General features: G+C 39.2%; 1 protein-coding gene and 1 long non-coding RNA gene across 2 annotated transcripts in view; both read right to left on the bottom strand.

The window, feature by feature from the left end:
• LOC106723975 overlaps positions 1-1818 on the bottom strand; it is a 3422-nt gene extending 1604 nt beyond the window's left edge. The window contains exon 1 of the long non-coding RNA XR_001359727.1: positions 1785-1818. This is a non-coding gene — a long non-coding RNA (uncharacterized LOC106723975). The remainder of the gene's footprint in view (positions 1-1784) is intronic.
• TMEM117 (transmembrane protein 117) overlaps positions 1-13534 on the bottom strand; it is a 456029-nt gene that overhangs the window by 437436 nt on the left and 5059 nt on the right. The window contains exon 2 of the mRNA XM_005881702.2: positions 3200-3504. Within this exon, the coding sequence (XP_005881764.1) occupies positions 3200-3476 (277 nt within the window). The 5' untranslated portion in view covers positions 3477-3504. The remainder of the gene's footprint in view (positions 1-3199; positions 3505-13534) is intronic.

Here is a 13534-nt window from a genome sequence, read left to right as displayed (position 1 = left end):
AAATAAACAAAAAGATACACTTTTACACTATTTTAAAATAATTTGTACTCACTTGAAATCTAGAATGAATTATTTATACCAACAGGAGAATTACAAAGTAAGTTATGACTAAAATGTGATTTTTGTATAGGAGGTAAGACTTTGCAAGGGGATAGCTTAACAAAATATAGCAATTACAAAACCAAATGATCTGCCCTTATTATTAATACCATAACCTTGACCATATGATTCTCAATTAATCCTTAATATAGGCAGAAAGCTTTGGTCTAAGTTCACCTTAACTTTCTATACAGAGCAAATTTCCTGAATGGGTTACAAACATATCCAGCCATTGCTTGTAATGGATATCTATTGTTGTCTGTCCAGCACCCTTCACCCATTTTTGCTGACCCATCACCCCCACCGTCCCCCATTTTTAACTTTGTCTATCCCCGTGATTACTACTCAGGATACCATGCTTGTTCAATGTTTGGTGGATGGCCCAACTAACACCCAGTTCCTAGATATCCTCTGTATCAATGACCTTTCTCTCCACTCTAGCACCCACTCTCTAAAGATTCCCTAGTTGAAAATCACCACAAAGAATAGCTGTAATTCTGTTAGAACATGAAATTTAACCACACCCATCAGTCCTTTCCCTTTTCTTACTCTCATTTTACCTGTTCAATTTCATCCAAATCTTCAGGCTCTTGCCCACTCCTCCCAGACCATCATCTTCCCCACCTCCTTTCCATATCCAGCCAGACCCCCTAATAATCAAATCAATAATTCTTTTATTAGAACCCTCCATTTATGTTCCATCCTTTGTTTCCAATAACACAAGCCAGAACAGTCCCCACCCAGATGAATCACTCCCAACTTCTGTTCAGGTGACGGAGCTCTCATAGAGAAACCTGCTCAACACTTCAGACTGGTGGCATTCAGAGTATAGCAGATAACCTCATCACCTCTCAGTGATAATCTGTAATCCTTTCATTTGTCCCTACCCTGTTTGCTTCCACACTCCCTTGGATCACTATTCCAAACCTTGACCACTTTCTTAAATTCCTTGCATCATCCAACCTCTCCATCTCTATATCTTTAGCTCTTCCTTCTTCATAGTGAAGTAGAAATCACCAGATGGCAGCACATTCACCCTCTCTACTCCTTCACTTCAAGCATTCCCATTAGAGCACCAGCTTTTACTTCATTTATGATTATTTCTGAGGAACAGGAGTCTCTCTTCCTGTCCTCTAAAGGCCACTATTTCTAGCTGTGCCCTAAGTCACAAACCAAAGAAACCTTCAGAGATGCTATCTTTCTTCTATATCCTCACCTGCACTTTAGTCTAGCTCCTTACCCTATAACAACAAGCAGATCCATCAATCTCACTCCTCAAATAAAATCACCACCAACAACAGTAACAAAAATCTACCATTGGTCCTTCCATTTTTTAAAATATATTTTTATTGCTTGCAGAGGTTTGTGTGAACTAATATAAATTCAAAGTAAACATCATTACATAAAAGGGTACGGTCTTTTTTTTTTTTAGTTTTATTCATTTCAAACGGGCCGGATCCGACCCGCAGGCCGTAGTTTGCCCACGGCTGGTCTAGCTCCTTACCCGATAACAACAAGCAAATCCATCAATCTCACTCCTCAAATAAAATCACCACCAACAACAGTAACAAAAATCTACCATTGGTCCTTCCATTTTTTAAAATATATTTTTATTGCTTGCAGAGAGGAAGGGAGAGGGAGAGAGAGATAGAAACATCAACGAGAGAGAATCATTGATTGGCTACCTCCTGCATGCCCCCCACTGGGGATTGAGCCTGCAACCAGGACATGTGCCCTTAACCAGAATCGAACCTGGGACCCTTCAGTTCACAGGCTGACACTCTATCCACTGAGCCAAACCGGTTAGGGCGGTCCTTCCATTTTTAGCTATTTCCCATTTCCTTCTTCCATTTCCTCATCAAACTCCTTAAAACTATGTACATATATAATAAATAGACAATATGTATATTTTATGTATTTATGTAATAGAACCAGATGGCAATATTTTGAGGAGAACACAGAGATTGAAAGGAATAATATGTAATATTACATGTGAATATATATGTATGTACATATATAGTTTGTTCATTCATTATTTAAATCATTGCCATCTGTTTCTAACCAAACTGCTAGACTGAAAACACCCACAATAAGTCACCTATGATCTTATAAGTACTAAATTCAAAGCTCTATTACCAAGTTCTCTTCCGAAGTGACCAAGCAGCATTTTAAAATTTATTGCCCATAGCACCTACCACCTCTTTACATATTAGAAATTTACTTGCTTAGTGACTTTCTCCTGCAGGATGTACATTTTTATGTGGGCAGATATCTTGCCTTTTTGATTCACTATCTGGAATGGTACCTGGCATGCAATAAGTGATCAATGAATATTTGTGGGGTAAATATCGCCCACTCCCTGGCCAAAATGAATTAGGCCAGAGGTGGAAACCATACCCAAACTGGTAACTTCAGCTGCTTCCCTGAATGTTTAAACTTGGGATCAAGAGAGTCAAGCCAGTCTTTCTGTGTGAGTGTGAAATGACCTTCACTGTGAATGGAGAGAATAAAGCAGACTGATAGAGGAGACAAGACCAAGAACACCCTGACAGAATTCAAGCCCCTGGTTCCATTTATCCCAATTATCAAAGTAAATCCTATCCCTGGTCTCTGTGAAACATCCCAAAATCCTTACAGTAAGTTATCTTTTTATCTTGAGCTAATTTAGTCTCTTTTACTGTTGCTTAGTACCAAGAGATTGCTTACTAATATACTGTTCTGTAGTTGAATAAGCTGAAAATAAACATCCTACAGCCAATTTTCATTTATTTACAACATCACATTTAAGTACTGTTTATGGGGAAAGGGTTATTTTCATCTATTCCCTAAACAAGATTACACAAACATTCATTTTTTTTTCTCTAAAGCCATTTTTTTAAATGAAGTCTGGTACTTCATGATAATTTCCCTTAGGCCATAGCAAACAAAATAAACCATTAAACAGAGAGTGGTTGAAGAACCTAGCTACAACAGTATATACCAAATTAAGGCTGGGGGGCGATCTGAAATGCATCTTAAATTTTGCATTTAGAAACAACAAAGCTCTATTTTGGAGAATAGAAACTGAATAATTGCAGCATTGTAGCTCATGGGTACTTACCAAACAAACGCTGGTGGAAGAGAAATTTGCCAGCTATTAGTCCTATGAGAATGGCGAGTAGCCATAGTAGCACCTTCAGAAGCCTCCAGCTAACTCCTTTGGGGTATTTATTTGTTACAAATGAAAAACAGTTTCCAACAACAATAACATTAGCTTCTGTTTGGCTATGAGAAACTGGGTCCTCCGCAAATATTAAGAAGTTAAAGAAGATCACCAAGTAAGCCACAATCAGGCGAGACCAGGGGTGCTGGAAATAATAACGGAAGTCTTTACCCATCCTTCAAAACTTGAATTCCGTCGTTTACCTGGATAAGAAAAGATACATAGAGTTAGAGCAGAAAAACAAACAGTCTCTCTTCCTGTTATATGTTCAAATTTATAATGGCTCAATAAAAAGTTCTTCAGAAAAGATGATACCTGTTCCTACTTACAGCACCAAGACAAGTCTGAGATTGAGTATTGTACATATTGTGCCCTCTCTTGTCATCTAAGAATGCCTATGACCACAGGTGGATTTGGAAAAGAATAATCAAAGAATAGGGGGAGAGGAAGGGATAAGAGAGGACAGAACACTGTTTAAAATTAGGATAATGACTGAGATGACATGTGGCAGTCACCTCAGGAGGAATCACAGAGCAAGATAACATAATGCAATACTTTTCCTCTCTTAAATTATTTTTGTTACTGTTATAATCCAGATTTGCTTAAAAATTAAAGCAATGTAGCAGTTAACTGAGCACATATTCTTCTAGCCAAATCCCTCTCTCCAGAGTGAAGAATCCTGATAATTTGGTGGGTATGCTTTCAGATCTTTTTTTAAACATTGACGAATATACATATGTGTATGGACTTTCATAAACAGTGTTCGCAGCCTAGTTGTCAATTTCAACACAGTAAGTTTTGTGAAATAACTGAGTCTATGGTAGAATCAGGAGGGATTGGGCAATTCCTATTGTAGGAAGGAAGTGGAGAGAAAAGAAGATTTCACAGAGGAGTAGATACCCAAGTTCAAGATTGAAAAGATAGCCTAATTTCTTTCCCCAAGTGACGAAGGCAAGGATGCTCAATCTAGGCATATTGAAAGGTGTAGAGGCCATGCAAAACAGCTAACATGCCTACAGTGGTGGTCCTAACCTGGATGTGCATTGGAAGTGGAGAAGCTTTCTTAAAATTCTGATGTCAGCCCAGCCAGTGTGGCTCAGTGGTTGAGTGTCGACACATGAACCGGAGGTCATGGTTCAATTCCTGGTCAGGGCACATACCCAGGTGTGGGCTCAATCCCCACTAGGGGGCATGCAAGAGGCAGTTGATGGATGAATGATTCTCTCTCATCATTGATGTTTCTATCTCTCTCTCACTCTCCCTTCTTCTCTAAAATCAATTTAAAAAAAATCTAAAATTCTGATTTCCAGACCCTATCTCCAAAGTTGTGCTTAGCTCCTCTCTCTTTCCTTTTGGGAGCCAGCCTGCACAAAAAAAAACAAAACACAAACAAACAAAAACCAAAAACCATATTAAGCCTTCCTAGGTCTACCAGGACTGTGGCTGGGTGATTTTGCCTAATTCTGAGGTTCAGTTTTGGTAAGCCTATCCAGTGCTCAGACTAAGCTATATCTCCCCTTTTCCCCAATAATAAAGCTGATTAAACCCAGGATAAAAACAATAATAATAAAGGCAAGATTGCACCACAATCTGCCAATTCTTTTTTCTTCCTTTTCAATGTATCTAGAACTGAGAGAGAAAAAAGGGACTCTTACAAAGCCTGCAGTATGTGACATCCCGCCTCTGTGCTGGATGTCTGCATGCATTGTTATTTCATTGTCCTCCTAACAACCCTCTGAAATAGGCATCACTTCGTTTGCAGGCAGGGAACTGAAGCTCACACAGATTATGTAACTTCCAGAAGTCATCCAGCAGGAGTGCTCTGATTTGAGCCTCTGGAGTCTGACCCCAAGTCCTGGTCTCCAGCCCCTGCCGGCAGCCAGATCAGCCCCAGGCGTCTTCCCGGCCTAGGGCCCAGCCCCAGGGATGTCATCCTCCGAATGCCTTCTGGAGATATATTCTTCTCTAGAGATGATTCTATTAACTCTGTCATATAATACATTCTTCTCTAGCACAGGGAAAAATCATATAAGTATATGGCTAAAAGTACAAAGATCAGGCTACGTGCCTGAAGTACCTAAGTCAATCGAAGACCTAAGAATAGGCTCCAAGGCTCCCAAATCCAAATCCAATATTCTAGGCTGATGAATGCCAATTAAACCCACAATTTCAGTTAATGAAGACTTAAGTATTTTAGAAAAGCAACGTAAACACAAAAGGAATGACCATAAAATTCAGCAAAACAGTCACTGTGCCTTGGCTTCATCAACCCTCTAAGCCATTTCAAGTCTCTTGTGATCTGTGTGTCTTCTCTGAAATATCTGTCCCAGGGGCTGCAGCTCAGACACTTAGGAATGGTGACAATCACAAGTTTCTTTCTATTTTTTAATGTAAAGTTCATCACCCACTACAGCAGCAGAGACCTTCATGGTTCTCACACTGAAAAGAGCAGAGAAGGCAACAAAGAACAAAAATGATCACTAGGTCAGTGATGGCAAACCTATGACACGCGTGTCAGAGGTGACAGGCGAACTCATTTTTTTGGTTGATTTTTCTTTGTTAAATGGCATTTAAATATATAAAATAAATATCAAAAATATAAGTCTTTGTTTTACTATGGTTGCAAATATCAAAAAATTTCTATATGTGACACGGCACCAGAGTTAAGTTAGGGTTTTTCAAAATGCTGACATGCCGAGCTCAAAAGGTTCACCATCACTGGTCGAGGTCATGTGTTTTCAATGACATTCAATAGGTAAGGATGACAAATGGGTCAACGTCAACCCGATTGCATGCAACATCTCTGGAAATGTCCAGAGGCCACCATTACAAAGAATACACCAATATCATCTCAAAGCCAATGAGTCTTGAAGCAGAAGTGATGCCAACCTGCCATCAGAACTAGATCGGGGTATCATTTAAGAGGTTTCTCTGTGGCTTCTCTAACCAATGAGAAATTCTGTTGTAGTTGCACCAACCCCTCCCCCACTCCCTCTACCTACACTCAATCAAGGCAGCAGAATTTAGAATACTGAATACATGTGACTTTGATTCTTTTTAAATAAGTGCTTGGTGGAGTGTTGGCATATAATTATTTTACAGTTGCTTTTAACTTCAGAATCTTGCTTTGTGGGCTATATTGTAATGTCTATATGTCTAAGTTGAATTAGAACATTTAAAAAAAAATGTTGGAGATAGCTATTCCTCTCCAGTAATCATATTGTTTCAAGAGAGAGAACTATAGAATTAAGTAACAGACCTGCACTAGAAAGAGATTTTAATTCCTACCGGGATGCTATGAATGCTACTGTCATGCCCTTGTTACAGGTAAGAAAACAAAAGCTCAGATATCCAGGAAGTGGAAGAGCCAGCATATGAATCCAAATCCATTCCTAGCCCTTGCTTTTTCTAATATACCTCAAAGCTGGAAGTGCTTCTCCCAATAAAATATTTTCCATCACATTTACAGCTTATTCTTAATTTCCACTAACAGATTTAGTGACTTAAATACTAGCCAAAGGAACAGGGCTCTGTTATTGATCTTTTAGTCTTTTTATTTTATGCTAAGAATGGCTGATATTTATCCGTGCCTCATACTCCAAAGCTGAAGTGATGTCTTCTACAGGGACTCCAATTTCAAAATCTGCCTACCTTGAATAAAACTGCTCTGATCCCCACTTCCTGATTTTATACACAAGGTTGCCACAAGTTTGCCTCATCATCTCAGCCCAGTTTTCTAGTTCCTCGGGCATCTGATATCCAGAGCACCAAAACTCTTTTCTCTTCTATAGCTCACATAAAGCATCTTTATGATCAACAGGATCACTGGTGACTCTAACATTAATAATCTAGGATTAAGGCTGTTCAAATAGACTACGCTGCCCAGTACAGCGCAGTCAGCAAACCCTTTACATTTGTTTAAATCCAATTCTGCACCCATGGATGAGTTTTTATCTTAGTTAAGTTTGCTTTAATCTTGGCTCTTATCATATCATAGTGAAATGATCTGTTTATGTGTTTGTCTCCCTTTGTGGATCATAAAGTCCTGCGTGGGGGGGGCTATTTACTTCCAGGACACAGCTCAGTGCCAAACTCATAGTGGACTATCAAGAAACACCTGCTGGAGGAGCTGAGTGGTACCCTCCAAAGGATAAGCCCCTCATGGTTCAGGAGAGATGAGAAGAAGGCAGATCAACCTGCCATTGACTAACGTTATGGAAAGAGAAGAGCAGAGGAGCCCAAAGACTGCAACAATGACTCGTCCAGTAACAGCAGTGATGTGGCCCCACCCAACACCATCTCATTTTAACACCAGGCTCTGCATTATTATCACTGTTACTAAGGCTGACATTTAGTGAGTACTTACCATGTACCGGGCACTATGCCAATGAGCTTTACAAACATCTCATTTAAATTTCATAGCAGCCCATTGAAGAAAATACTCTTATTTTACAAATGTTAAAATCAAAACTTAAGAGTTCAGTAACTTGTACCAAATAACAAAGGGAATCTCTGCCAGAGTCAGAATTCAAATCCATACCACCTGGCTTCGACACTATGCTATGCCTTCTCCACACCAAAAATAAATTCCAAAATCTTGCCCTTTACATGTTGGCTAAAATGTGCCTGGTAATAAAACCATCTGATATAAGATTCACGGTACTTCTAGGATAAATGAGCCTACTATTACTCTTCAAAATGATGTGGTAGCACGATCAGAAAGAACGGGAACTATATGACTGCCTACAGAATTGCTCAGATTTTTGTTCTTTTTTGAGCATCTGTATAAGTAGTTGAGCTGATCTGATTGTCCTTTGGTCATGCATCACTGATGTTCACTCTGTGATTTTCCAAGGATGCTTATAGAAAACACTGCATCTCTCAGATCTCCACCATTTATTCCCTTTTATAAGTAATGACATCATGAGGTATAGGACACTATCATTTCTTGGTAGTCTCTGCTTTCTCACATTATAACAGTGATGAAGATATTGGTAGCTACAGGCTCAAACTTTAATATACTTTCTGATAATCCAAAGGCCTTCAGTCATGGGTTCCAACTCTGGCGGCTCTAATATTTATATTTGATCTTAGAAATGCCACACATTTTACTACAAGCTGGTAGTTCACCTGGCATTAAAGGCTAAGAATGGAGAGGAATTCAAAGAAAAATGGGAAAGCGGTGAGGACACTCAGGTTGGGAAGATACTTTGAGCAAAGGCATAGGAGAGAGAGAGACTGGCACGGGTATAGAGATGTATCAGTAGTTCTGTGTGGCTGGAATACAGACTGCTTGGGGTATCTTATGAGAGTTCATGAAAATTTGGGGCCACCTGAAAAAAGACTGTATAAAAGTGTTGTTTTGCAATTTACTCGGTAGGGAATAGGGAATCAAAGGTTTTAGAGCAGAAAAGTGGTATACTTGATTCGAGCAGGGTTTGGGGAAGATTTCTCTGTCAATATGGAAATGATCAATTGGTATGAGGCATGATGAAAGTGGGGAGATAATTTAGAGGTAACTCCAACAGTTAAAAGATGATCAGGTACCAGACCAAGGCAACATCGATGTCCTGACAATTATTGTAATAATTTGTTTCAATGAACCAAAGTACCAGGCCTTCCTTCCTTATTAAGGTCTTTACAAACAAATGAAGGACTTCAGAAGTGTGAATGTCATGTTTCCAACAGAGACCCTGGCTCATGGATAGGTTTTACACAGTGACAAGTATGATCTAGATGGAGTGTATTACTTACATTAAAAAATATTTAAGGATGTGTATGGAAAAGTCCCTGATGAACTAATCAAATGTACAATACAAGAGACACATTATCATTAGTCAAGTAAACCACACCCAAAGCACAGCTCTGCTAGTGTAGGTCTCAGCATCTGGTAACACCCAACCAGGTAACAGGAAGAGAGCATTGTCACTGTAGAGCTCCATTGTAGGATAAAATAAAAGCATCTCCAAATTTCTTGAAGCTCGTTGGTATATATGTCTCAAATTTCACCTGTACTCCTCCTAGCTCTTATTAAAGGGCTGTATGTACTCTGTGTCTGTACTCTGCCAAACCCTAACCCTAACCCTAACCTAACCCTAACCCTAAGCCTAAAATGTGAACATTATTTCAGCACCTTGAATCCAATTTCTTTAAATATAATTTTTAAAAAGACCTCCTGTACTGAGCCCTGGCCAGTTGCTCCGTGGTTAGAGCGTCGGCCTGCAGACCGAAAGATGTGGGGTTTGATGCCTGGTCAAGGGCAGGTACCTCGGTTGTAGGTTCCCAGCCCTTGTAGGAGTGAGCATGTTAGGCAACCAATTGATGTGTCTCTCTCACATCGATGTTTCTTTCTCTCTCTCTCTCTCTCTCTCTCCCTCTCTCTCTCTCTCTCTTTCCCCCCCCACCCTCCCTTCCACTCTCTCTAGAAATCAATGGAAAAAATATCCTCATGGGAGAATTTTTTTAAAAAAGAAAAAGACCTCCTGTACTTTACTTTTACTTTTTAGGTATGCATTTTGTGACACACATAGCTGTGTTTCAGACAGCCCCTAGTTATATCAGTACAAGGAAACATTAAAGGCTATTTTCTTCAATTACCTAGTTATAGTATTATACTAATGTAGGTAAAGTTCATTGCAGTTAATGGAACACTTTTACAATCATTTCATTTAATCCCTAATATATAATCATTTTTAAAATTGTATGTCAAAAGGGAAAATGGAGTTTTAAATTATTTATTATTATTTCCTTAAAAGGTAAATGTAACCTACATCTATATCAGAATTTACCTCTTAGTGTTTTCAATGGCAAAATCACACCATTAGAATGTCATTAGAATGATTCAAAGGAATGAGGAGCATCTGCTTTGCAGAAGGCAGCCTAAGGTGGTGGGAGGAATATGGCCCAGCTCTGCCTGACTCGGCTACTCCCTGGCAAATCCTTGGGCAAATCCCTAACCTCTCTGAGATTCCATTCCTTCATCAGTAAAATCCTAACAAAAGTACTTTCTCCATAGGGTTGTAGTGAAGACTAAAGGAGGCTTCATTTGTAAAGTGTCTGGTCACTTCCAGGTACTTCCTACCCTGAAGACCATTGTTAAAATACAAGTGACTCTTGGTCACTTCCATTAAAAATGAACATGACAATAACATCAACTATCTATTACATTTATTGACAGGTTATATATGCTATTCTCACTGTTAAAGGATATTTAATACAACAGCTCTACAAAGAATGAACATTATCCTCATTTTACAAATATTGAAACTAAGGCTCAAAAATCATATAGAGAAAGTGGTGAAGTCCAGATTTTTTAATTCATAATAACATTCATCATTCGTTTGTTCAATATTTAGAATGTCTATTTGTGACAGGTACTGGCCTGTGCATGAGAATTACTAACAGACAATGCGCCGTTGCCTTGCCTGTTGTAGTCTCACATGGGACGTTAAACAGAGAAAAATGAAATACTATGTATTTTGTAAAGTTATAAGTTGGTGGAGAAAATTAAGCAGGAGAAAGTTAACAGGGAGTACCAGGAGTAAGGAAAGTTGAAGAAGGCCTTATTATAAGGTGACTTTTGAAAAGAGATGTGAAAGAAGGGTGGGAGGCAGGGAGATATCTGGGGAGGGAGTAATCCAAACAGAGGGGACAAAAAATTGCCAAGGCCTGTGCTGTGTGCATGACTAGGGCATGTAAGGAGCAGCCAGGGGTTAGTGTGACTGGCTAGGCTGTGGGTGCCTGGGAGTATGAAAGGAGATGAGGTCTGGGAGGTAGCATAGGATTGTGATCCTGCCTGGAGGCCACACTATGCACCTGGGCTCTCCTACTGTGTGAGAGAGGAAGCAAGATAGTGACACAATCTGACTTAACATGTCAGAAGAGCCACTCTGCCTGATGGTTGGAAATGCATCATCTTCTGGACACATTTGAAAGGATGGGCTGACAAGGTGTACTGATGGGCTGGACATGGACGTGGTCTGGCAAAACCCAGAATGGAATTGCCATTTCCTGAAATGGGGAGTGCATTTCCTGAGATGAACACCCTTTGAAGCAGATACAGGCAACATAATACTAATTAACATATGTAAGTACTTCTTATGTGTTGGGCTCTTGGCAAGCACTTTTTGTGCATTGTCCCAGTTAGTTCTTATACCAAACCTTTGGATTTACCAGGGAAGAAATAGAGATTCAGAAAGGTGATAACGTGCCCAAGGTCACACAGCTACCAACTGGCAGAAATACATCTATATGACCCAAGGTCAATACTCGTCATACTGCTGTACTCCCTGCACTGAGAAGTATAGAATACAAAATAAAGGACCATTGGGAAGGAAGTAGAAGTACTGGGAAGTAGTAAGTATTAGGTGATGGCTGGCACCTCTTAGGCACTCAATAAATATTTGCTAATGGATGAATAAATAAAAATATATGGATGGTGGTATAACAGGTCAAGTTTGGGTGAGGAAAAAAAAAAACCACTAAAGATTCCATTCCAGAAAGAATAGACTCTGGATAATGGATATTCAAGTCTTTAAAAAGAGAAATGCCAGAAAGGTAGGAAAAAAACAAACATATATTTGCCTGGACCAGCCCTATAGTGAGGAGAGGCCTTAAACTATTTCCTTGAATTGTTGGATGAAAAGGCAGACATGAGGAGATGACACATAAAGTTGTACATACTGCAAGTGATTAATGCAGGTTATATCAATAATAACAGAAGTAAACTCAGAATTCCTTACATTTAGTCCAATACAAGAGACCACACAGCCTTTTAAATAAAAAGCAACCTTTTAAGTCAATCAATGAAACCACCATCAGTGGCTTAGATACCAGAATGGTGTTTGTGGTCCCCTAATTTGCAAGATCATATCCATAAATCACTTCCTAGACTTTCTCTTCACATTTTTTCAACCTTTACGTGATTTTGTTCCCTCGTTCTTACCCTGCAATCCTTGGGATAACAAAACACTGAACCAATGCATGTTTTTAAAACAGAGAACCTGCAAGCAAGGTAGACGTGGGGTTCTCTTCTAACAAAGACATTGCCAACTTTTCATTAAACTGACATTGCCAACTTTTTCATTTTCACGTTATTAAGTTGAAAAATAATCAGCAATGAATTCTTTTAAAATGTTTAGACCTCCTTTTCAGCAACATCTGTTTATGGTAAAGAATCTAAAATACAACTCCAAAGAAAGTAAAGAGTTAGTGAATAAAATAAAATGCATCCATATCTAAAATTATTTTTTTTAATGACTGGCAGTTTAAAGAAGCAATTTAAATAAAACAAATACTGGTTTCTGATCACAAGGATCAGATGGAGGTGGGATGGGGGTGGGAGTAAATACCTACATCAAAATGTCAAAATCCATAATTTGAGCTAGAAGTTCATGACAAAAACTCAATACTTTACAGTAACAACAAACAATGGCTTTTACAAGGATTCTACTATTCTTTATATTCAATAAATTGGAAGAACTTATTTTCTGAAAACAAAACCTGAAATCTTTCTAGAAGTCCTTCCATGAACTTCAAACAATATATCTGTTATAATTACATTTATTCAACATACTTTTCCTTAAAAAATTCTTCTGGTTCATGGGACTTATATCCACACATAAATACTAAAATAAATATGTGCTGTTTACTATACCGTCACACACACACACACACACACACACACTCAGTTTAGAATGAATAATGGCAGCCAAAGTGTTACCACAATGGGTCAAACACACTTGTGGTCCTGTGGTATTTTTGAAAATGAGAATCAACTAATACCTTTATTTAGTTATGATCGCGTTAACAAATACCCAAACCCTCAAGTGCTGTTGCTGTTGTTTTCCATGAGAACACCCATAACTGCAACCTGTTAATTTAACTAACCAGTGATGATAGATGATAGATAGATAGATAGATAGATAGATGATAGATAGATAGATAGATAGATAGATAGATAGATAGATAGATAGACAGACAAACAGACAAACAGATAGGGCTTCTACTCAATTCCTATCCTGGGAACTAGTGAAGCGAGGAAAGTTCAAGGTCTGTCCTGGAGACGTCCCTTACCCCCTTGGAGCAGGAGTTTGAGGGTTACCCACCCACAGCCTTCCGCCCACAGTCTCCTCCGCCCGGTCCCCGCAGGGCTGGCCTTGGCCCCCTCCCAGACTTTACCCAGCCTCCTAGCCCGCCAGCCTCGGGCCGGGGCGGAGAGGCGCCGGGAATTCG

Source organism: Myotis brandtii, unplaced genomic scaffold (assembly GCF_000412655.1).
Source record: "Myotis brandtii unplaced genomic scaffold, ASM41265v1 scaffold686, whole genome shotgun sequence".
Classification (NCBI taxonomy): Eukaryota; Metazoa; Chordata; class Mammalia; order Chiroptera; family Vespertilionidae; genus Myotis; species Myotis brandtii.
The sequence above is the reverse complement of the archived record's forward strand: the minus strand, read 5'-3'. Positions and strand labels throughout refer to the sequence as shown.